The sequence below is a fragment of the Cucumis sativus genome, chromosome 5, assembly GCF_000004075.3.
Source record: "Cucumis sativus cultivar 9930 chromosome 5, Cucumber_9930_V3, whole genome shotgun sequence".
NCBI lineage: Eukaryota > Viridiplantae > Streptophyta > Magnoliopsida > Cucurbitales > Cucurbitaceae > Cucumis > Cucumis sativus.
Window position 1 is genome coordinate 23,006,923 of NC_026659.2, and position 12,154 is coordinate 23,019,076.

The 12,154-nt window shown below is 29.9% G+C and overlaps 1 protein-coding gene across 3 annotated transcripts; it reads right to left on the reverse strand.

The window, feature by feature from the left end:
* Positions 1–306: 306 nt before the first annotated feature.
* On the reverse strand, positions 307–4,028 carry LOC101209374 (zinc finger protein 7). 3 transcript variants are annotated; one of them, XM_004142772.3, is made up of 4 exons: positions 3,513–4,028; positions 3,381–3,426; positions 1,128–1,944; positions 307–832 (listed from the first exon to the last, which is right to left on the reverse strand). In XM_004142772.3, the coding sequence occupies exons 3-4, from the start codon at positions 1,874–1,876 to the stop codon at positions 823–825; spliced, it is 759 nt and encodes a 252-aa protein (XP_004142820.2). In that variant the 5' UTR covers positions 1,877–1,944; positions 3,381–3,426; positions 3,513–4,028; the 3' UTR covers positions 307–822. The 3 variants fall into 3 exon arrangements, with proteins under 3 accessions (XP_004142820.2, XP_004142819.2, XP_031741931.1); XM_004142771.3 differs by lacking the exon at positions 3,381–3,426 and having other exon boundaries at positions 3,513–4,024; XM_031886071.1 differs by lacking the exons at positions 3,381–3,426; positions 3,513–4,028 and adding an exon at positions 3,289–3,312.
* Between the last annotated feature and the right edge of the window lie 8,126 nt (positions 4,029–12,154).

Genomic DNA, 12,154 nt, shown 5'->3' on the forward strand with positions numbered 1-12,154 from the left:
GGAGGGTAAGGGTATTTCCGTCAATTAAGTTGATTTGGACGCCTGTTGTTGGTGACTCGTAAGTCGTGACCTTATGCCGACACCACATGTCCCCATTGTGCATTGCCCATTTCCAATAAATATTCTCTCTATTTTTCTTTTTTAATTTATTATTTGAATTTCCAACAAAAATTATTTAATAAATAAATCTCTAATTCTCAACTCATTAATATATATATATATAGATATAGATATAAGATAGAGTTTCAAACAAATATATAATTTGTATTTCAGAATGGGTTGACACAGAGAAGATATTAAATGGACTTTTTTGTTCCCAATAATACCACTCAGTCAATCTCCTTTTGATTCAATTCAAAATTATCTGTACATCAAACAACTTCATCTAATCAACTTAACAACAATCAAATGTATTCTGTTCCTTAATGTACGTTGTACACATGTGTACAACATATGTCTATAGATATAGAACAATATTTACAAAGTGTATAAAGAAAAAAGAACAACTAATAGATTAGACCTACAATCTATATATTACAGCTCAAGTTGGTGATGATATCCAACTTAAAATCGGACACGTACGAGAGAGATTAGAGAGATTATCGGGTTGTTATATTATGAACAGTAGGAATATCAATATGCTGTCATTTCCATTTCTCATCAAATTCCTCAACTCAATTTGATGTTTACATAACAGTAGTTTGAATCCTCTCTAACACATCAATCAACAAAGACATCAACACTCCAACAAAATGCTGTCACAATCAGGATCAACTGCTACATTAGAAGCTCTGTTTGCAAATTGTCTTGTTCAAATGCCAACTATAGGTTACTTCAATCGATTTGACAGAAAAAGTATCAGTTCAATTATCCAAATAATGGAGAGATTATAATAGAAGCTTTTGGAATCCATGGACAAAAATTGGAAAGAAAAAGGAATCAAGGGATCAAAAAGCTAAAGACTTGGATATTACTAAAGGTAATGAGAAAAAAAAAAATTGAAGATTTATTCAATAATTCTTGATCTTAGAGCCACTAAAAAGATGGCAGACAATGGCAGACATCATCCCACTTTACAAAAGTTGATACATTAAGGAGAAGGCATCAAAGAGAAGAAAATTACTTACTAAAGCCTCAAAGTGAGATCAGGTGATGATCCTGCTTCTGTTCTTGGTGGAGGCATTGTTTTCCCAAACTCTGGATTTGAATTTTGAACTGTGGTTTTCAAAGGACCTAAGCCGCTATCGACTTTGGCAGCCACCTGCCTGAAACTTCCGGGCCAAAACATCCCTACATCATCATCGTAGTCCTCGATGAATGTTGGGAACCCAAAAGAGCTTTGCTCGAACTTTGCTCCAACACTCCTACCAGGATAAGGCCTCTGATCTGAAGCAACAACTGTTTGGTGTAGAGCACCGTGAGCTTCAATGCCAAGGGATCTTAGAGCTGAGCCATGAAGTGGCAGAGAAGCCAAGCTACCGTATCTGTCGAAGAACATTCCCATCCGTGTTACACGTTTAGCCATTGTCCTTTCTCTTTTGTGTGCATTTTGATGCCCACCAAGTGCTTGTGAGCTAAAGAACTTGCGTCGACAGTAATTGCAAGAGAAAACTCTTGGTACTGTTGAAGATGATGATTTGTTACTATTTGTTTCCCCATTGATCTCGCCATCACCCTTTGAATCGATATCGTTGGAGTTGAACTGCAGTGTCAAGTCAAGTGAAATGGGACTTGTATCAACAACGACTACTTTACTCAAGCTTGGTGGACAGGAAGAAGTGGTAGTGGCAGTGTTGGAGTGATCAGGATTTGCTGCTTGACTGCTGCTGGGCTCTGAATCTTTTGCAGCTTCAAGGTTTAAATTTAAAGCTTCCATATTTGGATGAATAGCGCTGAAAGTAAAGAACCAGAGGCTTCCAAAACAAAGAATCACTCTTTTTCCTTCTGTGTTCAGAATCACAAAAACAATCATATAAGTTAATGTTGCTCCCAGTTAATTGCATAATAGTGGGAAAGAAAATGCAAAGAAGTGCTGATGCTATTCATATCTTCGACATTTTATTTGTTTATATCTTAAATGATATTCAAACAGTTATAATATAACTAGTAGGTCCAAACTCCAAAGGCTTCAGTTGATTAGATAGAGCACATTAAAAGATAGTTTCCTAATACCTCCTATACTTAGTGGGTTAATTTTTATGTTTATGATTGTGATTGGACCCTAACCCTCCAACTTGATTAAGAGGTGAAATTTACACTTCAATAAACCAAACGGAATTTAACAATCAAAACACTCAAAATCAAAGCACCAAAATACTGGACAACCCCACCACAAGAAAGATACTTGTAAGTTGTACCTTACAAGAAAAATCAAGTAAAAGTGCGCAAGGTCAACAAAATATCCAAACTCAATAAAAAAAAAAATCCAACACAAGCACAAGATAAATATACACAAAAACAATCTCCTCCAAACACCTATAGATAGTCTAAATCTCAGAACAGAGAAATTTCAACTAATCGAGAGTATCAATTTCATCATGAAATCAAGTTCGAGGATATATTTGATGAAATTTAAAACTCAATGTCAACATGGACTCATTGAGTTAAGTATAGGGATACAAGAGAAAATAATTTTTTTCCTAAAATTCAATCACTTGGCACATCCAGCATTTCCTCTCACATGCCAAGTTGGAAAATTTTGGATTTAAGAGGCTCAATATATGAACTACTCAAAAGAAATGGAAAGGAGATGAAACTGAAGTAGTTGAGAATTATGACTTCAAACTTTAGAGCCATGTTAAATCACCCCTAAACCTAAAAGGGTTCAAACTAACGGGCTGCAGCATATAGAATATCCAAGTTTATGATGATCTTTTCTTCTTCATTTGAGAAAGAAGTCCAAATACTGGATCTGCCTTTTGCTATGGATCCATGTAAAAGCCATAAGTCTCAACATTTCTGCAGTTTTTCTACTATAAATACCTTTGAATTTGAACTAATGAAGAACAAGAAACAAGTATGGACCCAGAAATAAACTCCACCAGACTTTGATTCAGGGATTCAGCTCCAATAACTTGAGATCAAGAAGCCAAACTTAGGATTGGTATACGCAATTGTTCGTCACAAACTACAAAAATACAAATCTCTACATAAACCTAGGTTTATATAAACTTCCTTTTTACACTCGAAACTTAAACACAACCAAACATCTCACATAAAACTGGCAGACACAAGGCCGGCCACAACAAAAAGCACCATGGAAGCACAGCAAAACACACAATCACCAACCTCAGCAGTCCCAGTAATGCAAAGGGGGGAAACGCCAGAAACAATTCTAAGTAAGAAACAATAGAAAACCCCACCAAGAGAATAATCATTACCCAGAAAAAAAGGGATTTCATCTCATCATCATCACGAACAAAACACCTAAAAGAAAGCAGAGCAGAATCAAAACAGAAGTGGGGCAATCAGGCAAAAACAAAAGAAGGGGGTTGGAATTAGAGGAGACATACATATGGGGGTTGAAGAATCTGGAGTGCCCTTAAGGGCTAAGCTCTGCGTTGAAGGCTATGGCAGCGGCAGTGAGAAGCAGAGTGTAGAAGTGAGAAGGGGCAGAGAAGAGGGAGGTGGGTTTCCATAGCCTTTACTGGTTATGGAGTGGGTAAGATTCGACAGAGGAAATAAATGGAGAGAGAGAGAGAGAGAGAGAGGGATGTGGTGGGATGGAAGATATGGTGTAAAGTTGCAGAATCAGAATGGAAAACCCATTATTTTAGTTGAAATTTGGACAGTTCCATTATTCAAATCGGAAGTATGAAACCTAATAATCCTAATTGAAAGAAGGAAGAGAGATAAGAGGGAAGCTGTTTTGAATGTTTTGATATAACTAAAAATTCCAGGGCGGAAGGTGATCAAATGCCATATCTTTTTTTGGTTAAAAACGTTTATTCTCTTCTTACAGTCTCCCACTAATAATGAAAGAGAGAGAGAAAGAGAGACCTAAAAGGGGAAAAAAGAAGTATCTTTCGAATGTCTAATCTTTACAAATCATACACTTCCACATATGTGAGTCCTTAACGCTCATGGGTTTATGCTATTCTCTTAATTGTTCCAAGAAACGGTCACTATTCACGACCTAACTGTCCCAATTCTTTTTCATTTTTTGTATTCTTTTGCTCTTACTTTGATGATACTTTTATTTTAGTTTTATCAAAAAAAATATTTATGGTATTCAAAATACTGATGAACTCTTCTTCATCTATCAAGCCCTTTCTTTCTTCTTCCGTTCAAAGATAACTCAGCTGTTAACTCAGAAAAAGGTGCATTCTGATATGGGATAGTGGTTCCAAACCTTGCTTTTCTTTAGAATTTCAAATCTCTTCTCTACCTTGACAAACATAGATTTTCCAATCCCCTTAAGAATGGATATAGACTAGCTGCCATAAAGAGACTCATATTAATCCAACTTTTAATAGAGTATGACACATTTGAGATCATCAAGCTTCTTTCTTAAATAATTAAGGAGGTGTATTCTTTTGTTGAGATTGGTGTCCTAGTTGAAGATATTTTCAGTGTTGGAACTCTATTCTATTGATTGTTAGTTGTCATGAGTTTGGATCTTCTTTGATCCGAAAACATAGATAAATAACGAGGTTGTCTACTTCTTGCTTAAAAACAAAAGCAAGTTTTTAAAAACTATTTTTCAGTTTGAGGTGTTCAGGTGTTCAACACCAAACCTCTATTTGTTTTTTAAAACAATTAAACATAGGTTAACCTAATTATTTTGAAAAAAAAAATATATCGAAGACCCCTCACTACCGTACTATGTCGCATCGTCAACCTACTGAAGTTATCGCTTGTGAACTTTGCAATATCCCTTCTCACCATAACATGATGCCTTTACTTCAAGCTTCAGAATTTTATGGAGTTGCCAGATTGGGCTTCATCTAGTTAGATTGACATCTAATTAATGCACTCATTGAGAGATGGAGACCGAAGACATATACGTTATATATGCTCATTAGAGAGTGCAGTATCTTTGCAAGAAATGGAAGTACCTGTTGTTGGGACTACCTGTTGATAGAGAATCTTTTATTCGTTAAATGTTACTTTGTATGGTTCCACCTGCTAATAAAATAAAGGGGATCAAGATTAAGTATGACATGGTTGAAAACAAAATTTCAAGAACTTTATGGTGCAAAAGAGGAAATCGTCGTTAGATATACAAGAATATACATAATGTGGAAGAAATGTCTCCTAATGGCACATACCTAGAGTCAAACTGGTTATGGTAATCCGATGACTATGATGCCAACAATTGGCCCAAGGTATTATGATTTCGGGGCTTGTACAGGATATTTTGATTAAGGAGTAAGTCCATCAACTTCATACATGCATGGACACGAATGTGATCGTGAAGAATGTAAAGAATATTATACTATGAAGCAGTTGCAAAGATATTAGATTCACAAGAGTACCAACGAGAACCAGAGAATCAAGATGAGCAAATGTCATATAGATCGAGTTTAAAAAGTCAGACGACGACAACCAGCTCGAAATCGACGACGTTTGGACTGTGGAACAAATTGATTTTTCTTTTAATTTTTAAATTGATGTAAAACATTTATACATACATTTAAATTTAGATTTAATTATTAAAAAGTATAATTATAAATTTTCATAATTAAAAAATGGGAGAGAATTAAAAAGTTGACTCTAGAGTTATTAGCTACAAATTAGAAAATAACAAAATTGAAAAAAACGAAAAAAAATTGTAGGGTAACTCAGGTTTTCAATCCACTACTTTTGTTGAAAATTAAGAAAATTGTGGATTTGAATTTTGATGGAAGAATATAGATCATAGGTTGAATCCAAGACACAAGAGAGAGTGTATGTGATGGGTACAATATTAATCCAAATTTTTCCACCCACGAGTACCAATTCCAACTATTGAATATGTCGTAAATATAATCGAATCACACGATCTAGCTGTCAAACAAACAAAGGATATCAACAAACAGTCACAAAAACTTTAATTACTCCAATCACCCCTTTGAATTGAAAAAAAAAAAAAACAACCCATCAGCAGTCTTATCAGAGATGTCATTGAAGAACAAATTATAAACAGCATCGCTCCAACAACGTCCCTCAATAATTTAATTAAAACCAAAAGGAAAAAAGAAAAGTGGAGCACCCACAAATGGAAAAGAAAATATATGAAGAGAAGAGAGCACATGATATCTCACACAAAGCATAAACAAATGACATTGTATATATCTTTAAAACAATTTGGTTGGGAGTTTAGGGTATTTGGTGGTTGAGAGGGACAGACATGTATATCATTAGTCATCTTCACAACAAATGTAGACAGACAAGCTTTAGAACTAAAGACAAAGGACTAGTGAAGCCCTCTTCAAAGATCACCACTACTTTTTTCAAATTTCTATTACTTCCAAACACATATCAAATCATGTCTTGTCATAAAATAGATAACCACTATGTTCTTCTAATTAACACACACACACTAGCTTTTTCCTTTTAATATATGTTAAAGAAATCTATGCTTTATAGAAAGCAAATCATGTATATTTTGTAAAGTGAGTTGATAAAAAAAAAAAAGAGAGAGAGTAAAGTTGTAGCTTTAGAAGTTTGTGCTTCTTTGGTAGGCTTAATTTAATTTTATTATACCCAAAAGCTCCCACTTGAATGAGTGATTAGAGGAATGTTTTTAATGCGCTAGGATGGAGCCATTGTCTCTTTTCAATTTGTTGCTTGAGTACTAATGCTTGAATTCAAGTTTATCCTTCATCAAAAATTACTTAAAGGTTTACATGTTCAAATAAATTATAGCTTTGCCACTTATATTTAATTTTGAACAATTACTGTAATTTAACAATCAACCTTTTAAGTAGTTTTGATTATGAATTTATTAAATAGAAACCTTAGTAGACGCATAAATGTTTTGTAACCAACGATTTAATTAAAAGTATATATATATATATATAATAAATTAGGGTTTTGAGAATGGATTGAAGATTTGTATTAGCTACTTAAGATAAAAGAAAAATTATGGGCCACCCTAAAAAGAAATCTACTATGCAAAAAGAATCAAAATTACAATCATGCAAATGCAAAGGTTATAATATCCATAATTTGAAATCAAACTCATAAAGTTTTTTTTGATATGCTTGCAATCCATCGATCGATTCCTTATATAATGAACGACCACTCTTCTAATATTTTGTCAAAATTCGAAAATGTTATATCTTTACAAAGGTATTTGTAAGACTTATAACTTATATTTCAACCATTGTCTTTATGACAATCATAATTTCTAGCTCATAGTATTTTAAGATTTTTCTTTTTTGTCACATACTGATAGACCCTTACTAAAATTACAACGAAAAAAATATCATTGTGTCAAAGTAAACAATATCGTATCAATGTAAAAATATGCATAAGAAAGAGTTGTTACTCCTTCCAACCGCCCAAGTACTGTTTCATCCGCTTTATTTCTCAAAATAATAATAATAACTTTATTGTCAGATGGAAGATATTAAAATTTTATGTCAATCCCCATAGGCCTCATACTGATATAATTGAGTAAGATTAAGATTGCTATATTAGCTAGCTATGCCTGCATGGTATTATATTGAATCAATTTTGGTTTAGATTTTCTGAAAAGTTCTAATAATTACATCACTTTTTTCTTACAATAACAACAACAAAAAAAATCAATAATTCAGAATGCTATGCATGATAATAAAGAAATTAACATAATTCAACTAATTACAGAGTTGGAGATCCAACTTTAATCTGTAATATTGTATTTAAGAGATGAAATCAATTTAACCTTTTCTTTAATTGAGAATTGTAATATTGTATTTAAGAGATGAAATCAATTTAATGTTTTTTTTATTTACACCGATAATAATATGATAATCATGAGAACGCAGATCCAACGTTTTACTTCTAAAATGAAATATCACAATAAAATATCACGTTAATTTGTCGTTAAACTAAGTTCATTTTTATTTAGATGCGTGATTATTTTAATCCTATATATGTTTTTTTTACTTTTCACTTTTTACAGATGAAAGATCGTCTCTTAAACTATGTATGTAATTGAAGAGTGATATTATCTTTTTGATATATTATTGAACTAATATTTTACCAAACATGAAAGGTATCATGAAAAGAATTATTAGTGAAGTAGTCTTTTTTACTTGTAGGTTCATAATTTATTTGCACTCTGGTGTAATTTATTGTTGTGTTGGTTTTTCGGGTGGTGAAGTGTGATCAATGACTTTGAGCTTATAATAATCATATATATTTGATATGAGAGGAACTATTTTTTTTCTTGATATTATTATATTTTTATTTAAATATTGGTAATTAATTTAATTAATCAACGCAATCCAACTCTTATTTTTGGAAATCGTAATTTTATTTTCTTATAAATATATGATTACAAAAGAATTGATTTACATGTATATAATCGAGTTTTATAAAATTTTAGTTATTAATAAGTGTTGTAGATAATATTTTAAGTTAATAAAAAAACATACTTAAAAAAAAAAAAAAAAACCAGCAACGCCCCAACGTAACTAAACGAGTTTGGTTATGTTGGAACGTTAGAGATTCTATTTAAGTCACTCGAATAGCATTCGGGTTTGTCCAAACAATCTCCTTAATCCAATCCATGTCTACTGAACCCATTTACGTTACTAAACCCAAGTGAACCATACATGATGTGGCAATCTCCTCCACTAAGGAGTTGACAACGTTTGAGCTCAAGGGTGTTAAACTTCACGATAATCAAAGGGGGAGAGACACAACTAGGAACTTTATTAGGAAAAATACTATTTTCTCACCACAACAAAGGCTTCAAGATTCTTACCTAGTACACGATTTTTTTTAATCCAGTTACAGTCTACATAGTTGAAAATTGGACATAGTTATGATTGGAGACGTGTACCTTATACAAAACATTATTCCACGACATTTTTTATTATAACTATAAAAATAGAGGGTAGATGCACTAATTTAACCATTATTAAAAAAAAGGGTCAAAATTTTGTTATTTGTTTTAAAAAATGTATAGCTTATTTCGAAAGTTAATATTTTAATGTGAATTTTGATAAATAGTTGAAAATGCATCGGTTGAATATAAATTCTATAAATTTTGTAATGAAATTCAAGATTTGGTGACGGAGTTTATAAATTAGAAATGAAAAAAAAATAAAATTAGAAATGACAAGTTTTTAATCGGAACCTCATTATACAATTTAAATTTTAAATTAGATAAAAATATTTTCTTTTGAGAATTCAAATTTAAATTAGTTGAGTGCATATTTAAATATATATATATATATATATATATATATTGAATTGGTTGATTTTGCTTCTACTTGGCATGATTTTTATGAGTACATTAGGAAAAACTCACCTTTTATATTATTATTTATAGAAAAAAATATAATAATTATATAATAAAGATTAATGACATTTTTTTAAAAAAAATAGTAATTTTAGTATAAGATGATCACTTACAACGATGGAAATATGTTTTAAAAATAATGAGCTATAGTTGATAGTTGAAGTGAGCTTTAACTTGTTAGCATTGGATCTTCATGTTGGATATTATAAGGAATGTACTCGTACTTTTGACTGCATCTTTTCTCACCCATATGCTTCAAATTCCCGATGTAGTCTTATTTACTAAGGGAACTTCCACAGTTGGGCTAAGCCCATTGCCAAAACCATATCAATGCTGTTTATTTTTTATTTCAAGTACGCCTTCATGGGCCTGATTCATAATAGATCTTTACACCAACGAAAACGTTTAATAACAACCTTCTAAATATAACCAAATCTACTCTATTAATTTTACAATATCATCTACTCATAATAAAATTCAATTATGATAGACTCTCATATATTTTGATTTTTTTTTAAAAAAATGTTACCGTAAATAGAATCTTTTTCTAAAATAATATGATTTTAGAAAGCATATTTAAAAATAGGTGAGTTTGGAGGAGGTCCACGACTTCAGTGGCCGCGTAGGTCCCACAATATATTTTTTTCAATTTCTTTTTAAAAACACATATACTAACAAAATATATTATTAAAAAATATAATAAACAAATTAAAATAGTAATAATAATAATTGAGATAAGTTAAAAGTTTACTCCAAAAATAATCATAACAATTGATTTGGCTTTTTTTATAATTGAGAGAATTTGGAAAATTAGTATATATATTTTCAATTGTTATTATTTTTAGAAAATTAGTATATACATTTTCAATTGTTATTATTTTTAGGTAAGCTTCAACTTCTTTCAATTATTCTTATTATTATTTTAATTTGTTTAATATTTTTTTAATAATATATTTTTGTTAACATATGTGTTTTTAAAAATAAATTGAAATATATATATAGATATGTATTTGTATATGCATAATTTTGATTAAGAAATAATCCAATTAAATTATGCAAGTGAATTTAATAAGAAAAATTGAATATTAAGATATTTAATATATATAAAAAAAACAAAAGATTAAAAGAAAAAAAAGTAAATTAAAATTAAAAAGTAGATATTAATTTTGATAAGTAAAGATGTTTTTTTTAGAACTTAGGGTATATGAGTTAGTGTATATATAAAATAATGAAAAGGAATAAGACATGGAGTCCTTATATAAATAATGAAGGAAAAAAAGAAGGTTTGGGGCCTACATAGTCATGCATGGAAGTTGGGCTGGATCTGCGACTTTGTGTAGACTCATCTATTTTTGTTAATAGTTTTGTTTCAAATATATGTTTGACAAGAATTTCTAAAATCATATTATTTTTAAATTATTTTAGAAAAATATTTTAATACTTTGAGTCTATTAAGATTTTTTATCTATATTTTTGGACTACTAACCTTCTCATTTTAATTTGAAAAGAAAATCTTAATATTGATTTATTTGAATATTTGAATATTTTCACTTCAATAAATGGCATTTATGAATTTTCATTCGTATATAAAATACAATAATTTTCATAATTTCATTTGTGTGATGATGAAAAGAAATAGTTATAATAAAAAATCTTAAATAGATTAGAGAGAATTTAATAGATTTGGTGTATTTGGTAAATAGTTTCCCTTTTGTTTCTTTATTTTTCTATTTGGAAGCTCAAATTTTTCTCAATTTTCATTTAAGATTTCTTCGACACAAAACATCTCATTTTTCGTTCTTTATTTTCTGTATGCATCTCGTTTTTATGTTATATATACAAAACTTATTTCAAGTTTTATACGAGATGATTTTAAGTATATATATATATATATATATATATATATGATGTTTATATCAAATGTATTTAAAATAAGTACAAATGTTACTTAATTTACGTAATATATACGATATACCCCTATTAAGATACATATTCCACAGACTTTGTCATATATATTATAATATATATTTTAATTATTTTTCAAATATATACATCATATATATAATAACCATAACACGAGAAATAATTATAACCTAAACTAAGGTAGATATAGTCCTCAAATTATGTTGAAATAGAAATAAAATATACAAATAAACTTTGTACGAGAATATCAACCACTTTATGCTACTATATGTATCATTATAGAGATCAACCATTAAACTTTGAAATAAACCTCAAATTTTTCATGAATCAATATATGCTACTATAATCACGTACAAATCAACCATTATCTGCATGAATGTTGGTTGTATGAACTTACTTTAATTGACAAAATATTGTTGGTTCTATGAATTTACTTTAATTGGCAAAATGTTTAATCCATACAAAAAACTATAAACAAAGCTAAAAACAAAGTCTAAAAAAACTAACAAAATCGAAATCTTTAAAAGTGAACCTCAATTTGAAGACTAATGGTTGTTTTTCTCTATATTCGACATTCTGTATTTTAAAAAAAAAACGTTAGAAATACGTAGAAGTAAGTGTTGATATCACTTGAGCATAATTTTTATATAATATTCTAACTCATTAGGTTATTCGTGAAAAAACTAATACCATATTATTGATGTAATTAAATCTATTTAAATAAAGTATTGATGCACAAGTACATAACAATAATTAATAATTAATACAATATGATAAAAGGAAAAGTCTACA

Excerpts from the sequence above, each read along its gene's own strand:
- LOC101209374 (XM_004142772.3), bottom strand. The coding sequence starts at position 1,876 with ATGGAAGCTTTAAATTTAAACCTTGAAGCTGCAAAAGATTCAGAGCCC.